General features: G+C 39.0%; 1 protein-coding gene across 10 annotated transcripts in view; it reads right to left on the bottom strand.

Moving 5' to 3' along the window:
- Positions 1–18,127, bottom strand: part of DLG2 (discs large MAGUK scaffold protein 2) — a 1,022,965-nt gene that overhangs the window by 414,250 nt on the left and 590,588 nt on the right. For all 10 annotated transcript variants that reach the window (XM_086481686.1, XM_086481690.1, XM_086481691.1 and 7 more), the window contains one exon: positions 5,660–5,713. In XM_086481686.1, the coding sequence (XP_086337812.1) occupies positions 5,660–5,713 (54 nt within the window). The remainder of the gene's footprint in view (positions 1–5,659; positions 5,714–18,127) is intronic.

Below are 18,127 nucleotides of genomic sequence, written 5' to 3'. Positions count from 1 at the left end.
TGTGCCTACGTTCTTATTACCCACTAAAAGCCTTTAGAGTACTGACCATCTCTCAGAAATTTGCAGATTTTCCCCATTCTTTTTACGGTCAGAATAGGAAGAATTTATTTTTCTTTGCGGTTTTGTTTAAGCCTTTACATACCTCCTTCTAATGTGCAAAACCCAGGTGCACTGGCTGACTGGGATGACAGAGGATAAAGCCAAAAATTTTCCTAACCTCCATATTTTGGCATCATCCTGGCCCCCACACTTGCCTACACAGGAGCTGTCACAGAGCAACTGCCATGTTCCAGACAGGGTCTGAGCTCCCAGTGTCCCTAAGCAGGGATGCACCAAAACAGCTGCACAGCCATCTGTGTGGCTGCGCTCAGGCAGGTGGGAAACAACCCAGAGATTTGATTACAGCTCACGAAAACGTCACCTACGTAGTCTGAAAATCACTTCTTCAGGAAAAAACTTGAGTGCATCTGCACAGAACCCAGCACAGAAGGCATGAATGGCAAAACAAACCAGTAATGAAATAACAATAAAACTGAATTGTAATAATAATAATAATAATAATAATAATAATAATAATAATAATAATAATAATATAGCAACAACACTAACTACAATAATAATAATAATTTGGAAGAACAATGGGAGACTGAAGAAATCAAGGAATTCTTTGGTACCAAAAGGAGAATAAAGTATATATTCCTTAGATCTTATCACTGTGACAAGGCGGGGTGAGTGAGGAGGAAGAGAACAACCATGGTACCTGAGTGAACTTATATTGTTGAGTTAAAATTAAAAGGAAAATGAAATTCCATCATAAAATAAATAGGAAGGTTTCCATCAGTTTCTGAAAGTGATGCAATGCCAGCCTTGTAGCTACTTTTAACTTAACTATTACAGCATTTTGGAAACTAGAATGAAATAAATAAGGCTTATTCTGTGCAAGAGAGAAACTGAGATGATTCATATGTTATTAAATTAATGCTTCTCATTATACAAAAAGATCTAAAATTTACAGCCAAAGAATAGAGAACAAACAAACTCCCACAAATGTTTAATTGTGCTTAAAATGCCACAGAATAATTCGTTTTGTACCATCGAAGCTTCCTATCAAATTTATTCCTACATCCAAAGCTTGGCAAGCCAAAGTTTTCAAGCCACTGAACCTAGAAACAAAACTAATTAACTGTTTCTTCTGTTATTTGCTGCTGTCCCAAATTATAAGGAATAACATAGAGTATAATAGAATAAGGCCTTTTCTTTTATCTCGTTTAAGAAAAGCATACTGACGAAAACCAGTCCCTCACAGGGTGATTTCTTTTTCCAAACTATTGAGTTGAAAGGTTTGAAGAATGTCAACAGTACCAAAAGGTTTAATTACATGAATTTAAACCATTAGAATGTTAATGAGACAAATCACACAGTTTACCAGTTGTATACCAACTGGTAAAAAAGGAAATTTCTCTCTGGTGGATCAGTGGAAACACTACATTTGAAAATGCTTTGTGAATGCTAATAATTGCTGTGAGTCCCTCTCCCTCTGAGAACAGGAATTTTTGGAGGAAGGTGGCAGAGAGGATGAGCAGGGCTGTTATTGCAATGGAAATGCATCGGAGGTACATTGCGTAAAACAAAACAATGAGACAGGTTTCTTGTGCTGCTGAGCCAACAGCTAAACCAGAACATGAGAAGTCTCCATCTGGTATGTAACAACACTAAAAATAGCCTGACCTTATTGAGGGATCTAACAGGCTATCAGTTGTGGCTAGTAATGTCAGAGAAAAGACCGTCTCGATTCACCAGAATTTGCAAATTTATGCTTGTTCCAGTGTTTACAATGGGAAAATGATATCCACGTGGTGTAACATGGATTAGTTTGTTAAGGTAAATACAATGAGAATTACAGTTCTTTAAGAAAAAATAGATGTTAATAAAACAAAAAAATTAAATATTGTTTTATTTTTTTAAAGTAGCATTTTTTTGCAAAAACATGAGTGGACAGCATTAACCTGTTGTCATGAAAAGCATCTTAAAAAAACCCAAAGGTCAGAAATCAAAAACAAATATGCCAAACAGTTTCATGAGTTGTATCACTCACATACATACACACTTGCCTTTTAATTTTGCTTAATGGGTTAATTTAGAAATGGAACTCAGATGTGTGGAATGCACATTCCAACAAAAGAATTAAAGGAGAAGCATCTATTAGAAAAAAAAAAGGATATGAGAAAAAGAATGTGATCATAAGAAACATGGTCCAATTGGTAAGATCTAAAAATTTCTGCCTGTTCCTCTCATAGGAGGCTTCCTGGACTCCAAGTGTACTTTGAGGCCTGACAGCAGGAGCTGACTAGCAGGGATCTAAGATGATTCTAGGCCCAAAGATCAGCACTTCGGGGTGTTTTAGACACACTCAGTTATGAGAAACGATTGGCTGCTCTGTGCCCACTTACACCATGGCTGCTTTTAGCTTTGGACAGAACATATCATGATTTAACTTGGATTATCTCATCCATAAAATAATTTGCCCCTATGTTGTTAGATGGGTTTTTTGTATTACCTAAAAAAGAACGATGCCTTTCAAAAGCTTTAACAACTAGCTAGCTAACACTAAGCATTCTTGAACATTCACCGGAGATGTCCCTAGGCATTTACAGTCTTCCTCCAGGCATGTCTGGAAGTCCTGAGAATGCCGAAAAGGCAGGTGCTTGACTCATGTTCAAGTAATAAAGTCTAGCTTTCTGCTGTCTCTCTGAACTGACCTGTCCAGAAAAAAATATTTTAGGGCGTATCTGCTAAATTATATTTCCTGTAAAACAGGTGATGATGGCTGCGTTATCATACACTTAGCTCATCCAGTTTGGGAAGATTTTCCTCTGCCTTTCTAAGTATGAAAGAGAGGTGCAAAGCCACACTAACACACCACTGTGTTATAGGCGGTGTTAGAGGCCCCACACGGGCTGTGCTGGGTCAGGCTGGGCTGGAGTTAATTTTCTTCATAGCAGCCCATATGATGCTATGCTTCGATGCGTGGCTGAAACAGTGTTGGTAACACACCGGTGTTTTGGCTGTGGCTGAACAGAGCTTGCACAGCATCAAGGCTTCCTCTCTTTCCCGTTTCGCCCTTCCACCCCCAGCAGCAAGTTGGCTGGGGGTGGGTAAAGGGTTGGAAGACCAAGCCAGGACAACTGACCCCAGCTGACCAAAGGGGTATTCCATACTGTATGACGTCCTGCTTCAGCAGTAAAAGCTCAGGGAAAGGAGGAGGAAGGGGGGACGTTCATGGTTATGGCATTTCTCTTCCCAAGTAGCTGGTACAGGTGATGAAGCCTGGCTTTCCAGGAAATGGCTAAACATCTGCCTGCCGATGGGAAGTAGTAAAGAATTCCTTATTTTGCTTTGCCTGCATGTGCAGCTTTTGCTTTCCCTATTTAACTGTCATTATTTCCATTATACCTCTTCTTGCCTTCTTTCTATTTTCCCCCTGACCCACAGAAGAGGGGAGTGAGAAGTGTTTGGCTATTGGCCAGGGTCAACCCGCCACGTGCTGTTCGCAGACCTGTTTTTGTAAGGGTACTGGGCCAGGAGGGGATGCACGCACAAGCGAACGTGTATCTGGCCCAGTGACTACAGCACCTTCCTGGTAGAGGAAATACTATAAAATGAAACAAAAGGAAAACAAACTGAACTAGTCCTGGGAGCAAGAAGGAAAACACAGGTCTCCCAGCCCACTGTCCCAAATATTAGGTCGGAAGAGGTCATTCGTCCATACGTTTGTCTGTCTGTCTCATTTGGGAGAATGTTCAGGCATACAAATCCTGATCGGCAAGAAATGCCTATGTGTAAAGCAAAGACCTCATGTCCTGTGGGGCACTGTGGTGTCCTGGGCTCAGCAAATATGCTTCACCTTTACCTTTCTTATTGGCTAGTCTAGATAAGTCCTGCTTTGGTAGCGCTGCTGTGTCCCATATCTAAAGGACATAACTCTTCCCGTGCACCAGGTAAGAGTAAGGCGACTAATTCAGGGTTGTCTATTTTTACAACAAGCACCTTCTGTTTATTTATCTAGTTCACATCATGTGTTGGAGACTGAAACAGCCCACAGGCACTTTTCAGTCTATTGTCAGTATTTCGCTTGAATGTGTTTGGTCATTTGTCCTTTTTTTTTTTTTTTTTTTTTTAAGAAAAAGGAACACTAGTAGAAAAGTAGCATAAAAGTCTGTAAGTATTGATCGGCTGTGTTATGGGAATAAATCATATTGACTGAACATCTTGTCACTAGTGTAATTGCATCTGTATTTAGGAATTCTAACACGGCAGCTGCAGATTATCCTGGGCACAGGTCCAGCGCTGGAAATGAGAACTGGGGCTCACAATGTCCCTCTTGGTAGATTTAGGGAACATTAAGTGTGAAATGTCTCATTAAAATAGAAGAAAAGCCAAACCTGTTAAAAGTGAGATCACAGCAGATGATTTTGAGGTTAGGAAGGAAAACTGAGAATTAATAGTAAGCCTTTTAAGGAAGCTGAATGCAAACAAACGGGGAAATTTTATTAAACTTTTACACCCTTCCCTATGGTTGAAATTCCCAACAAGGAATTTAATCATTTTCTGCTTTATGGCAGTATCATTCCTCTGAATTACTCTTGGCTGTGATCTTTACGTGTGTTCTGCACAGTAATTTCTGAGTTTCATAAATTGTCAGAAACAAACAAGCTGGCCAGGACAACCCCTATTAAACTTCCTCATCAATATTCTTCCGAAAGCCAGAAACCCGCCATATGATTGGTCTAGGTGGATAAATAATTAGGCTTATGCATTGGTATCATAAGAAACCGGTGTGGACAAAACTCGACAGATGAGAGACATTAATTAGAACCTTTAAAAGAAAACTAAGAGGATGCAAGGAGAAAGAGTAGATACTGACTGCTTAGTTTCATACTACTTGCTTTTCTTGCCTTCAATCATTTAAGCCTGTTACTCTCTTTATTATGTATTCACTTTTTTTTTCTCTGTGTCCTTCACCTTCGGCTATAGTTGCTTTTATAGTCCAAAATGACAATGATACCAAATGCTTGTAGAAAAGCAGATTTTTTAAACTCACATTAAAACGTGCATTTATTTTAGAGTAAAATTGCTTTTTCTAGAAGTCATAAAAAGGAACAAACATTAATAAGAAAACATGAAGTCATCTAGTTTGTGCTGTTATTTACCATGAACAGCTTTCATCTACAAAAGGAATATAAACACAAATTAAGAGCTGTTTGCACCATTTTAATATTACACTGTGCTTCCAGGTATCTTCTTAATAAGCTGGGAGGGTGCATGCTGCTTTGAAAGGAAATATTGATACTTTATGATAAGGAGGAAAGGCTTAATGAAATCACAGGGTTTGGATTTTTTTTTTCAAAAAAAGTCTAGTTTTAGTAATTACATTTTATGTGTTGAAGTCTAAACTACAAATTGCGTGTGTATGATATGCTATAATTCACCTGAGTGCAATTACCATTCCTGATTTCTTCTTCTAGAAAAGAATTAACTGTGTAACTGTAAAAGACATGATTAATTGTAATATTTGTTTGTAACTTCTATGCAATACTGAATAGAACTTCTGTGCGAAAATAAACAAATTCTATATATCAATAAAAAAATTAATACTTACATAAGGGATTGTGTCCAAGGTGTCTGTATTGACAATTATAGGGGCAGGGCTTGCCTGAAATGTAAAAAAAAGAAAAAGAGAAAAGAAATTGAAAAATCTGAAATTCTTTAATATTGAAATGCCCATTAAATTAAAAGTCTTAAAGCGTGTCTTCGGATTGAATTCACATCGTACACAGTACATAACTTTGGGTTCTGTTCACTCAATTAAGGATGAAGGAAATAGATTCTCAGTCTCCAAAACACAGCTTACTGTGGTCTTTCTTTTCAATTTCATTAGGCTTTGGACCACATCCTGATATGTTGCCACTCATTTTTTGGACTTACAAGAAACACAATGTATACAGCTTACAATTAGGGGACCTTGAGGGGGAGGGTTTCAGCTTCCCTTCCCCTACAAGTCCACTCTGTGTTTGAGCAAAACCAAGATGATCAACTGACCTTTATAGAGGATAAACCACAACCATTTTATGTTTACACTGCTTATCAATATTATATAGGTATGTAGTACATGTATATGCACATATACTATGATATTTATGTCAATGCTATATATTCTGCGTGGTTTGCGTGCACTTAGCTGACGTTCAGTTTGAAATATAGACCCAGAAGCTGCCCAACCAGATCTTTAACATACTGATGAAATCCATATCAGGCTAGTTTCCAGCCACCTGAAATGCCCTAACCTCTTCCTCTTCCCACACTGGGATTCAGCAGTGGCGACCCGAGGCCAGGTTCTGACTCAACCCAGCTGCACAATCTTGGCTCATACTCTGGAGAAAACTGCAGAACTGTGAGAAGTGTAGAGCAGAGCCACGCACCGTAAGTAAAACGCCAGACAGAGGCAGGACTGCTGAGGTGGGATTGTTAACAGCTCAAGGGCTCAGGAGGAGAAAGTTCAACATGTAGTCAGTGTAGTACAAAAAGTGATCAAAGGCACCCTTTTTCTGCCTGACTAGTGCCTGCTTGGTCAGCAAAGACTCTTCAGGCATCGTATTGGGCTGATGAACCTACTGATGCTTAGCACAGTAGCTCATTATTTCTATTTATCTACATCGTATATCAGCCAAGGAACAACTGTACTTTAAACTCGTATAGGCTGCAGGGTCTCTTTGTGCGTGGTAGGCGTGCTCACAGCACTACTGAAAACACCCATCATATTTCTGTTGTCAAATATTGGCTGCAGGATTTCAAAACTAAGCAAAATAACTGAAGTTAGGAATGCAATGGTAGTGCAACAATCCAAATGCTTTGAGAATATCACAGTTTCTTTCCAGTTTTGGTGCAGTTATTGAAAGATAAATCTGTGTTCAAAGAAATGGTACATTACTGCACAACAGCTACTGATGATTAATAACGTTATTTCTACACAACTCTGTAACCCATGAATAAAACTAAAACCGAAATGCATACAATTTGGTGTGTATACGTTTCATGGTATGTATCAGTTCTCACAGTAAGGTATAGTTTAATATTAAAATTCGTAGATGAAAAGATATTATACATCCATACTCATTTACTCCCATTGTGCCCAATAACACTGGACAACTTGGAGCCGTAGATAAAAGCTGAAGGTCGTACAATTGTAATATTTTTAGCTTTAGGCATATGGAATTATTTATAACTGTATTATTACTGAAGATTAAACAAAATATTTCCTTTTTAGAATCATAGTTTATACTTACATGAATATTTAGCTCCCTACACCTAAAGACTGCTACCTTTGCTACAGGAGCAAAAAAAAATATTTTTTTTTACGGTATTGATTTTATCTTCTTTTTATTTTTACATACTGTAAGAAGGTCAAATACCAAATATAAACAATATTTGCAAACTTCAGAATGAAAACATCTTTCCACTGCTTTAAGAATAGTATCTATTAAAATAACAAACATCTTTCAGAAGTCATTTTCCAAAGCATTCTCGTAATATCAGAAATCTCTTCTAACTCATTGAGAAACAAAGCCTTATATCTGTATCATATTTTCCTGAAGTAAAGTTAAAGAGATTTCTCCATCAGAAACTAATAATTGTGGGAACGTTATAAAAAAATAATATTTAGGAGACCTGGAATTTCTTTTGAAAACTCAGTTACTCCTTTACTTCTTACAAGCACAAGCAGAACCTGCACGTCCTTCGCACTATCAGTTACAGTTGCTTTCAGAAAGACTTTCACAGCCGTGCTGAATCTCTGTTTCAGTGCTCTACCACCCTCAGAGAGTAAAGTTTTCTCATATATCTAATCAGAATTTCCCTCAATGCAACTTGTGTCTGTTGCCTCGTACTTCTGTGTATCTCCAAGAGGAGTTTGGCTTTGTCTCCTCAGCTTAGGTGGTTGAAGACAGCAATTCGATTCGTCCCACAGCCTGCTCTTCTCTAAGATGAACAAACTGAGCTCTCTCTTTTCTTGAATGTTCTGTGCACCAGACACAGTCACTATTTTGTGCGCCACCATCTTGGTTGTCCTCCACCCAACACACTTTGGCATACTGGGGAACCTAGAACTGGACACAGTACTCCCGATGCAGTCTCACAAGTGATGAGCAGATGTCCCTCAAACTGCTGCCTAGGCTGGTATCAGAGCAGCCCAGTTTGCTGTCAGCCTTCACCACTGCAAGGGCACGTGGCTGACTCATGTGCAACTTGTTCTCCGCTCTGCAAAGCTGCTGCCTAGCTGGGCTGGGACTGGCTGGGACTGCTGCATTTTTTAGTCTGTCCAAGTGCAAGAACTCCTGCCCATTGTTATGGAACTTCGTGAGGTTCCTCTCAGCTCGTTTCTCCTGCCTGTTGAGACTCTGAATGGCAACTGTCCAATGTATCACCTGCTCTGCCCAGTCCGGTGTTATCTAAAACCTTGCTGACAGTGCACTCTGTCTAATCATTCTGTTTGTTGATTAAGATGTTAATCAGCATTAGCACCAGTATCAGCTCTGTAGAAACGCCACAAGTAACTTGCCATCAGTTACCGGACTTTGAATTGCTGACCACTACTCTTTGCATCTGGTGGCCTAGACAGCTTCCCACTCATCCTCTAGTACATCTATCCATTCACTCTCTCATTTGGCTACAAGACTGAGAATTCATGCTGAAAGCCTTGCTAAAATCTAGGCAAACGACACCTACTGATTTCCCCTCATCCACAGAGCTAGTCATCACAGAAAGCTGTCAGGTTGGCAAGGCAAATTTACTCTTCGTAAAGTGATCTGCCTCTTTCTAATCACCTCCCTCTGTCCTTCATAAACCTTGACAAGGCTTCCTGGAAGCACCCAGCATGATGGTTCCATTTGCTAGCTTCCTACCTAATCCTGACCCCCAGGTTCTTACTTGGCCCATCTCCTTCCACAGCAAAAGTCTGAGCATTTAAGCCGCTCCTTTGAATAGTGTGATCCTTCCCTGCCTGGCCTTCCTACAGAGCCTGTAAAGAATCATCTTTCAACAAAGATTATCTTTCAGGGATCATTTTAACACAGTGCTTACTCCATTCTATACTGATTGGAAGAGTTGAACTTCAACTAACAAACTGATGATTTTCTGCTACGGAGGTATTCATCCTGATTAGACAGATGGGCATGTGAAAATTCACAGATCAACAGCTTCAGATGGATAATGTGACTATAACCATTCACTCACAACTAATATCATCAGTGCATTTGCCTTTTCTGTTCCTCCTGTTTCTATCTGTGCATGTGTATGTGTGTGCGCATGTGTGCGACAGCAAGTCTGTGTGGTGATTTGGGGCTTGTTGTTGGTTTTTTTTTTTGACTGGGAAAACTGATTTAATACAAACATTTTGCTTCAGTCTCTCTAACATATGGTAATTCGAAGAACACTGATATCCTGAGCTACAACATTGCATTTAAGTGCAGGAAATGGAGATGAATTTATTAGTTGTGTCCTGTTTGTAGCTGATGCTTTAAAGAAAACTAGGAGGCTTTAATCATGCAGAGTTGAGAAGACAGTTTGCAACCACTGGAGAGAGCCCTAAATACAGTGCTAGCCAGGGAGCATACAATAGCATCCAAATACTCCAGTTACCACAGTAATGTTACTCAAGGGGCAGGTCAAGAGAAGATCAGTAGCAACTGGGAGGCAGAAAGATTTTACCTTCTAGGATGATGTGTCTATATCTATTCTGACTTAGAAACATGTCACCATGTCACATGCACTGATTCACCCAATTCTCAAAAGAAAAGATACCCAGATATCTGCGCATTTCTTACAGAGAACACTGACAAATCTATCATAGCAGTTCATCAGCTCATCAAGAATAGTTCCAATTGTTCATAAATTAACCAATGTATGCAAAAAATTCCCTAGGTTCTCTTGAGAATCTCTGCCTACGGTGTCTTTGAGATGGCACTGCCTCTTATCTGTCACAGTCTATATACCCACACTTACATAAACTAAGTTTGAAACTGGGTAAGAAGAAGCAATGGCTTTCTGGAAGACAAAGGTAATGACTTTATTCTTGGCTCTGCCTTTTGACCTGCTCTGGAGTCTTGAACAAGACATTTAATTACTCTCTACCTGGGTTTTCCCAGGTATATAACATCTCTAGCAAAACTGGCTTAATTTGGTCAACATTTTAAAAGAGATGATGGTTGAGAAGAACTAAATAATCTATCTTTACCTAGGGAGTTTTAAAATTTTACATGTCTAATTGCCTAACTTGCAGGATGTATTAAAATCAGTAGTAATTAAGAGACAGCCCTCTTTAAGTCAGGTAGCATACAGAGGACTCACAGACTTTGCAATCAGATTTTAAAGATGGGAAGAGGCCGTTGCGAACATATTCACCATTCTGCATCTGCAAAATCAATCCAAACCAATCACCAAAAGAGGGAATTTTACTGAGTGTAGTGAATTGAGTGATCCTGTTTTCCCCATTCCTCATGCACTTTCTCCCCTAATCCTTACCTATACAGTAAATATTACATTATGCTGACAATGTACCATGCGGGCTGTCAGCCTTAAAGCTGCTACTCCCTGCACAGACCTTTTTCCTGCCCTTGACTAGAAGCAGTGCTTTCAGCTGAGCCATCTCTGTGCTTTGAAGAAAAGACATCACAGTGACAGCTGCAGAGACAGATTGGCATAGCTGAGACAAAACTTGAATAGCTTTGGGGAAAAAAAAAAAAAGGAGGAAGATTTTTTTTTTCCTTCTACTTCTTAAAGGACTTGAGCACAACACACTTTGCTTCCACGAATATATATGATGTTGTTCTGCCTGCAGCCAGTCAGACAGTCCAGTTGCTTTTCCACCAAAAGCACAACTGAAAAGCAAGATACAGTGAAAAGCACTTGAAACCAGTAGAAAGAGAACAAAAAGGCACATGGTCTAGTTCATGAACGTTTTACTCTGCTACCAATTCTCTACAAGTGCATGACATGACTCATACCTCTCAGACAAGATGAACTTTCCCTCCATCACAAATGCTAGCATTATCCTGGTTGACTGGTTTTACTTACAGCATCCACAGTTTTATAGACTATCCATCTTATACTGAATTCATTCTTTTTTTGGAGCACTCTTAACTCCATGTTTTGACTGTTCCTATTATGCAGTGCTGTATTCAACGCCAGACCATGAAACTACCTGCATGGGTACGTGGTAACTATTTTATAAATAACGAGCTCAACACATTACTTCTTAACCAGAAAACACTAAAAAAATTATGTGATTGTTTTGAAACTATCCACCTATACTTGTTCCTAGCTGTGATTTTAATTCGACTCAGAACTCTCAATTGCTTGTTTTCTTGTTGAGGAATCACTGTCATTACCTATATTATTACATTTAAGTCAACTCAAAATAAAGAGGTAGTGAAATTTAGAGTAATACAACAGTGTATGTGTTATTATTTAAAAAGTCAAGTTGTCAGTGGCTTATTCCCATCTTTTTCAGGCACTTGACTCTGTGGACTGTATGTCACAGTTAAGGGCTCATCTTCCCAGGTAGTCAGCTCTAAATTCTAATACACACTCTGGAATATTCAACTGCAGTTTCATTTTGTTTCAAAATGTTAGCATTTTGTGTCTTAATAATATGAAGTGGAGAAGTCCCTATTTTTGTACATGAATAGGGCACGCTGCATCACTCAGATATAATGTGTCAAACTGTTCGAGGCCTTAAGAAGGTAACCCTGAATTAGTTTAAATTCATTTCAATTTTTCAAAAATTTCCTTTCACAACTGCAAGAAAGAGGTTTACATTGACTCACAATGGCAGAAAAGATTAAATGGTAATTTAGATGTCAAAACAGTAATTCTCTGGCATGCTATGAGGCCTCAAGATCACAAAATACACAGAACCTTTGTCATATTTGCCACTGAATTACAAACTGTAAGACTAAGAAAGAGAAGTCATTTGGTTGTTATTAAACAGAAAATAGAAAAGGTAGGAAGTGTCTTTGAATATCTAAAGAATGACTTTTCGGCAAACAATCCTACCCCTTTAGAGACATAAAACAGAATTCAAAAGCAGTTTTGCTTGCAGGCTGCAGCTGTCAAGAACAGAAGAAAAATGCCTCAAGAAAACCTCAAGACCTTTCCCTACATATGTAATGCCATATAAAACCATTTAATTTAAAGGTAAATAGTGCCTTTCAAAGAAGGTGGACTTATTTTTGGGATTGAAGTTTTGTGTTGGGTTTTAGTTAATCTGTAGGAATAGTTTCGTATTTAAATTGTATTAGCTGTGACATTATTAAAACAGAAACGAATTTAGACCTAAGGAAGATCTAATATTTGTGCGTGGATCCACAGGTTGCCAGAGGAAATGGCAAGAAAGCACCTACTTTGCAGTTGTTGATGTTTCGCCTGTGCTGATACTGCCCGTTATCAGTTTGAATTAGCAGTGGTTAATGTAACGGTAACTTTTTGCCCAATATCAGATCCAGTGAAGGACACAGAAATGTCAATGGGAAAAGCTCTATAGAGAATGAGGGATAATTATGATGTATTTGAATTTCCAGTGAAGATATTATTCAACTAAATGTTATTACCCATTAAATTTTGAGGTGATAACCTTCCTATCACTAGACAGGGTGGATCCATCTGTCTCATTCTAGGATGCCAAATGCCATACTAAGACTCACACAGAGGTCCCATTATCACATCTCTACTAACTCACGGAAGAAATGGATGCAAACTCTCTTACACCAGTGCTTTAGCTCTGAACAGAAATTTAGGCTGAAATCCTGGTTTTAGATATACTTCTTCAGCACGTGTTCATGGCCTTTTGAAAGTGAATGGGCCATAACATTAACTTATTGCATAGATCTCTGCTGTGATCTCTGATCTGATCTCCACTGTGCTTCAGAATTTTCCCCAAAGTTTGGGTCAAAGCACATCTTTTCAGAAAATGATGCCTTTAACCAATCCAGGCAATGCCAGTTTCTGGTATTTTCTTAAGTCCGCATATGGAAACTTTAGAATCGAGAACAAAAATAGAAATACATTGCATATGGTCTTATTTATAAGTGTATTATCTTCAAAACTCTGACATCTGATATGTATACATTTTTTTCAGATTTTATATCATTCATAACCATTTTATAAAAAGATGGAACATTTGAAAAGTCTTGCCACTACAATCAATATTAGAAGAAAGATACACTGCAAAAAAAAAGTGTTATGGAGTGATGCTACTGGCAACCTAAGAGCTAAGCTAACTTATTTTATAATATGAAATTACCAAAACAGGTTACATCTTGAGTTTAAACATCTTAATGACATTCTGTTGCATTTATCAGATCTAAAAATTTCTGGGTGACAGTTCCTGAAAAACTGAAGTTAATGGTAAAACATTGATCTGCTTCAGTAGACTCAAAATTTAAGCTAATGTGTTTCTACTTAATATTAGTTTTGTTTTTCTACTAGCAGGATTTATAGAGTGTGCATGGTTCATGAAAGCAATAGTAAACAAAAATAATTTAGAACCAGTTAAACAAATTAATATTTGGGTTTCAGATTGTTTTGTATCTTATTTTTAAAGCACATTAGCTAAATATCCAGAAATTAAAGATCCAGGAAAAAAAAAATTGTAACACAAATTGCTTAAGTTATCCACAGACTTGATAACAATGGCAAACAGTTTATTGACTTGAGCATTCCTAGTTTTTCTTAAACATTAACTATTTAAGTTTTCTACAGTTTGCCTAAGCATTATCTTTTTAACCATGGATTAGTACACATAATTTATAAAACGGTGTAAACCTCAAGACGAGATGCACAACAGAAAGAACAGGAAAGTAATCTCAAATACCCATCAGGTCCTTTTAACCTGAAAATATATCAATTTATTGCATTAGTCAGGAATGTAGACTATTTCATACATTCATACAAAAATATTTTTCTCTCCAACTGGATTTTAAACTTCTACAGCAACTATTACAACTGACAAGTGTGTGTGTACTTACGTATATATAGAAAGACACCTATATGCATACAAACATGGGCATACATGTGTATGCTCATAGAATTAGGCAGAGACTAGGGAAACCACATGCACCCAGTTTTTACGCATCCTATTTGACCCAGCTGCATGCTACAGTGCGTGATTCAGCCTTGATGTGCACAAAGGTAAAACTGCTTCCAGAGACTGGAAAACAAAACCAAAGCAAAATCACAGCCATTCTTTCCCTCCTTTTTCTTCAGAAGTGAAGACTGCATCGCCCACAGCATGACGTTTTACTTTTTAAAATCATGTTACACCAAGCTCACAAAGCAGTTATCTTTTTCTGTTACCTTTTTTACAGCCTGAAGTACCTGTGGGTTGAGTGTAACATTTATTCCGGCATGGAGACTTTTACAACCAGCCTCAAAATCACAGAAACAAATGGACTAAAAATTACAAGGCAGATGAAGGTAACAAAAAACAAGTGAATATAAAACTAAATGAGAAACAGGGAAAATCCTTTAACAGAATTCAATATCTATTCAAGAGGTTTATCAGAACACAAATTCCAAAGAATGTAACACCTATGTTCAGGAACTAATCAGTTACATCAAGCACTGTATACAGCCCAGAAACAATGGAAACAGTGCCAAAGAGCACTCACCTCTGCTTGGAAAGAGCAGAAGAGACCAAGATTTACTGATGATACAGCTAAAACCCCACGTAGACAGGAAAGAATAAGAAATCCAGAAGAAAACGTTCTTGGGTATAATAAGAGCAATAAAATCACCATTGATCCTGTTTCAGCACTGAAGTTGCCAGAAGGAGCTGTGGGTTATGGTGGTTCATAAAATGCATCAGCTTAACTCACTGATTCTGGCTAGCTATGTACAGAAACAAAGCTGTTTGGCCACATGCTTTCACTTAATGAATGTATATTTAACTATTTAGGAAGAACTTAAACTTGATTTGAATATCTGCAATAAAGTCAAAGTCATATAGGTTTGTGCTGGAGCAAAGAAGGCTTTGATTTTTATGTCAGTAGAAGTAAACTTCTAACATCCTCTGGAAAAGTTTTAATTGGTGTCCCAGAGTGTCCCTTCATGTCCCAGAATCACTATGTGATGAATAAAATTAATGAAATAATTCCAAATATATTCCTTGCTTCTTTCAAACCCCAAATCACTGCAGGACCAGTGCGCTTATTTCAAAAGGTAGGAAAGATCCGTGTGTAAAGTGAAGCTATCCAGGGTTCAGAGCGAGTCAGACATTTTACAAGGTTTTGCCTCATGTGGCATAAAATGCATTTCTCAATGGAAATGTACTGTTACATAAATTACAACTACTTGTTATTTTACTGTAGGGCTTGCTAACCATTTTTAATCTGTTTTCTCACTGATGTCCTTCTGCCTAAGAAGCCGGATGCTCTATGGGTGACTTGCAGGACAGTGCATGCCAGAACTGCCACTTTGTCCGTAATTTTACAGAGCGTAGCACCCAACGGGTAAGTCACAGGCTGCTGAGCTAAACAAGGACTCTCCTCATGAAGCTGTGTAATACCATCAGGTTGTTACTGAAAAAAGCCAATGCTCCCTTTAGGATGATGCAATCTTGTTTTAGATTAGATGGTGAAAATACACACATGCCATTTTCTTTTTGGCTTTAGGACTGATTTCCTTCGTAGTTTAAAAATTTGCACAGAGGAAAAAACCCATTTGATTTCTAGATATTTGTCCTGGTTTAAGCTAAAATGGTTAATTCTGTTCAGTGATTTTACTTTTTAGTTAAGTTTCTTCTAATTAAGTACACTTTCTGAAATCAACAGTATGTTTTTCCAGACAGTGACTGCTTCTATTAATTATAGCGCTTGGTGTCTATAGTTGTCATGGTTTGAGGCTGGGCCGGCCACTAACAAATCACAGACGCTTGTACCAAGGAATGATGTGCAGAAAGGCTCTTGCTTATACTTGCTCCTATAGAAACCAAGGTCAGTGCTAACTCTTGTGTGCCATGTTGGAGTGCCGTAATTGAAAAGGGTTGTAATGAAGAAAGGGGTTGCACCCGTGCTGAGGAGCGAACTGGACAGGTGACCCAAAACTGAACAACTAAGTATTCCATTCCATATATGTCATATTCAGTATAAAGCTGAGGGATCACTGGGATCAAGCCCTCTTCTTTGATGGCCGAGATCTGAGGAGGACTCTGTCCGTTTTTCTGTCCTTCATCCCAATCCGTGCATTCCTGAACCCAGTGCCTGAGTCCAGCTCCCGAGTCCCATCTATTGCCAAGTCCAGCCTGGGACTTTCCCAGTGCCAGCCCCGCAGCATCAATGGTGATGTACCATCATCCGGGGAGCTGGGTTGGTTATTGGTTTTGTATATAGCTCATTGATTTCTTATTTTTATTCTTATATTGTTATTGTTTCATTAAAGCTGTTTTAGTTTTCTTTTCCGACCCGTCAGTCTGTCTCCTTTGTTCTCTCTCCCTTCCCCTTCTGGGACAGGAGGGGAGTTAACAGAGAGCCTTAGTGGTCGGCCCAGACTCAACCCTTGACGACTTTGTACCTTGTTATTCCTTAATCTGCTATGTTCAATCGCCTCTTTTAAGGAATATGTCCCACCGAAACGGGAAGCTCATGTTATACTGGCCTGCACAGGTTTTTACTGGGCACAAACCGCACGGCTTTGGCAGCGGGGGCTGCAGGGCGGCCTCTCTGCGGAGGGGCGGGGCTGCCCCTGCCCCGCGCGCGGGACACAGCCGGTTCCAGCCGCCCCATGGCGGGCACCGCTGAGCCAATCAGTGAAGCTGGTGGTGCCTCCGAGCCAATCAGAAGAAGTTGGTGGCACCTCTGTGGAAACACGGGCTGCAGTGCTCGGTGGTGGAGCAGGGAAGGCCCCGAAGGGCCTGCGGCCTGCGGGGGGGGGGGCCATGCTGGAGCAGAAGAAGCAAGTAATAAGGAAGAAAAGAGTGAGGAAAAAGGAGCGGCAGAGAGAACCCCCCACATCCTGATACCGACCCCAACGCCCTGTGCCACCGTCACCTCGCTGGAGGGCCTGAGGGTGACCCACAGTGGTAGCTAAGAGGAGGAGAGGGGTCTGGAGTGAAGCTGAGCCTGGCAAAGAGGTGTTTTCCATAAGTGTAAGTTTAACTGTTTGTTGTCTTTTTTTCTCAACACCTAACTCAATAATTAAATGCTTATGTTAACTGGCAATATAGTTAAATCCCTTGAGTCGAGTTTGCTTTGCCTTCAATACAGTTATTCTTCTGAAATTTCACTCTAGAACAGATATTTTTTTCAGTATCTTAATTCTATTCATCCCTTTTTCTGATAAATCTACAAATAATGTATTGGAGAAGAGACTGGAACAGCAGAAAGAAGTGAAAGAACAAGGTCTTCAATTATAAAAGAAAATGTTGACTTGAGTAGGTGCAGCAACAAAGAGAAAGTGGAAGCAGTACTGCAGCCATGCGGAAAGTTTTCTCATGTAAAAATAGAAACACATAAAGTAGCAACTGCTTATTGTTCATAGAGGAGCTTTCCACAGAGAGGGAAAGCTACGCCTTTTTCTCCTAACATATAGTCTATTAAGATGCTATTGCTGTCAACCTCTTAGCGCTTAGAAATAGCATTTACCAAAACATTTCAAAACACAAAATCAACGCAACATGGCACCACAGGTTTGTAGAATAATGAACCATATAAAGGGACTGAACTTGAGTAGTAATGGTGCCATAAAAGCAGCTCTATGCTACACCATTGCTTAAGTAAAGAAAGTGCCTGGGGCCATTATAAGTCTGAGAAGCACAAACAATGTTACTGGAGGGTGCAGTAGATTTGACAGTCTTCCAAAGAACTTGTACAGGACCTCAAAAATACACCTTACTTAAATCGAAATTGTAGACCTGGAAAAAATGAAGGTAATTCCTGTCAAGAAATAATCAAGGGAAGAACATCCTTGTGAACCCAACAAAATTAGATTAGGGGTGCAAATAGGTGTATCAGTATTACAAAGACAGACTTAAGAAGCTGGACTAAAAACAAAAGAAAGAAATGTCAAAACAAATTTTTTG

Source organism: Leptosomus discolor, chromosome 1, assembly GCF_034619465.1.
Source record: "Leptosomus discolor isolate bLepDis1 chromosome 1, bLepDis1.hap2, whole genome shotgun sequence".
In the NCBI taxonomy this organism is placed as follows: Eukaryota; Metazoa; Chordata; class Aves; order Leptosomiformes; family Leptosomidae; genus Leptosomus; species Leptosomus discolor.
The sequence above is the reverse complement of the archived record's forward strand: the minus strand, read 5'-3'. Positions and strand labels throughout refer to the sequence as shown.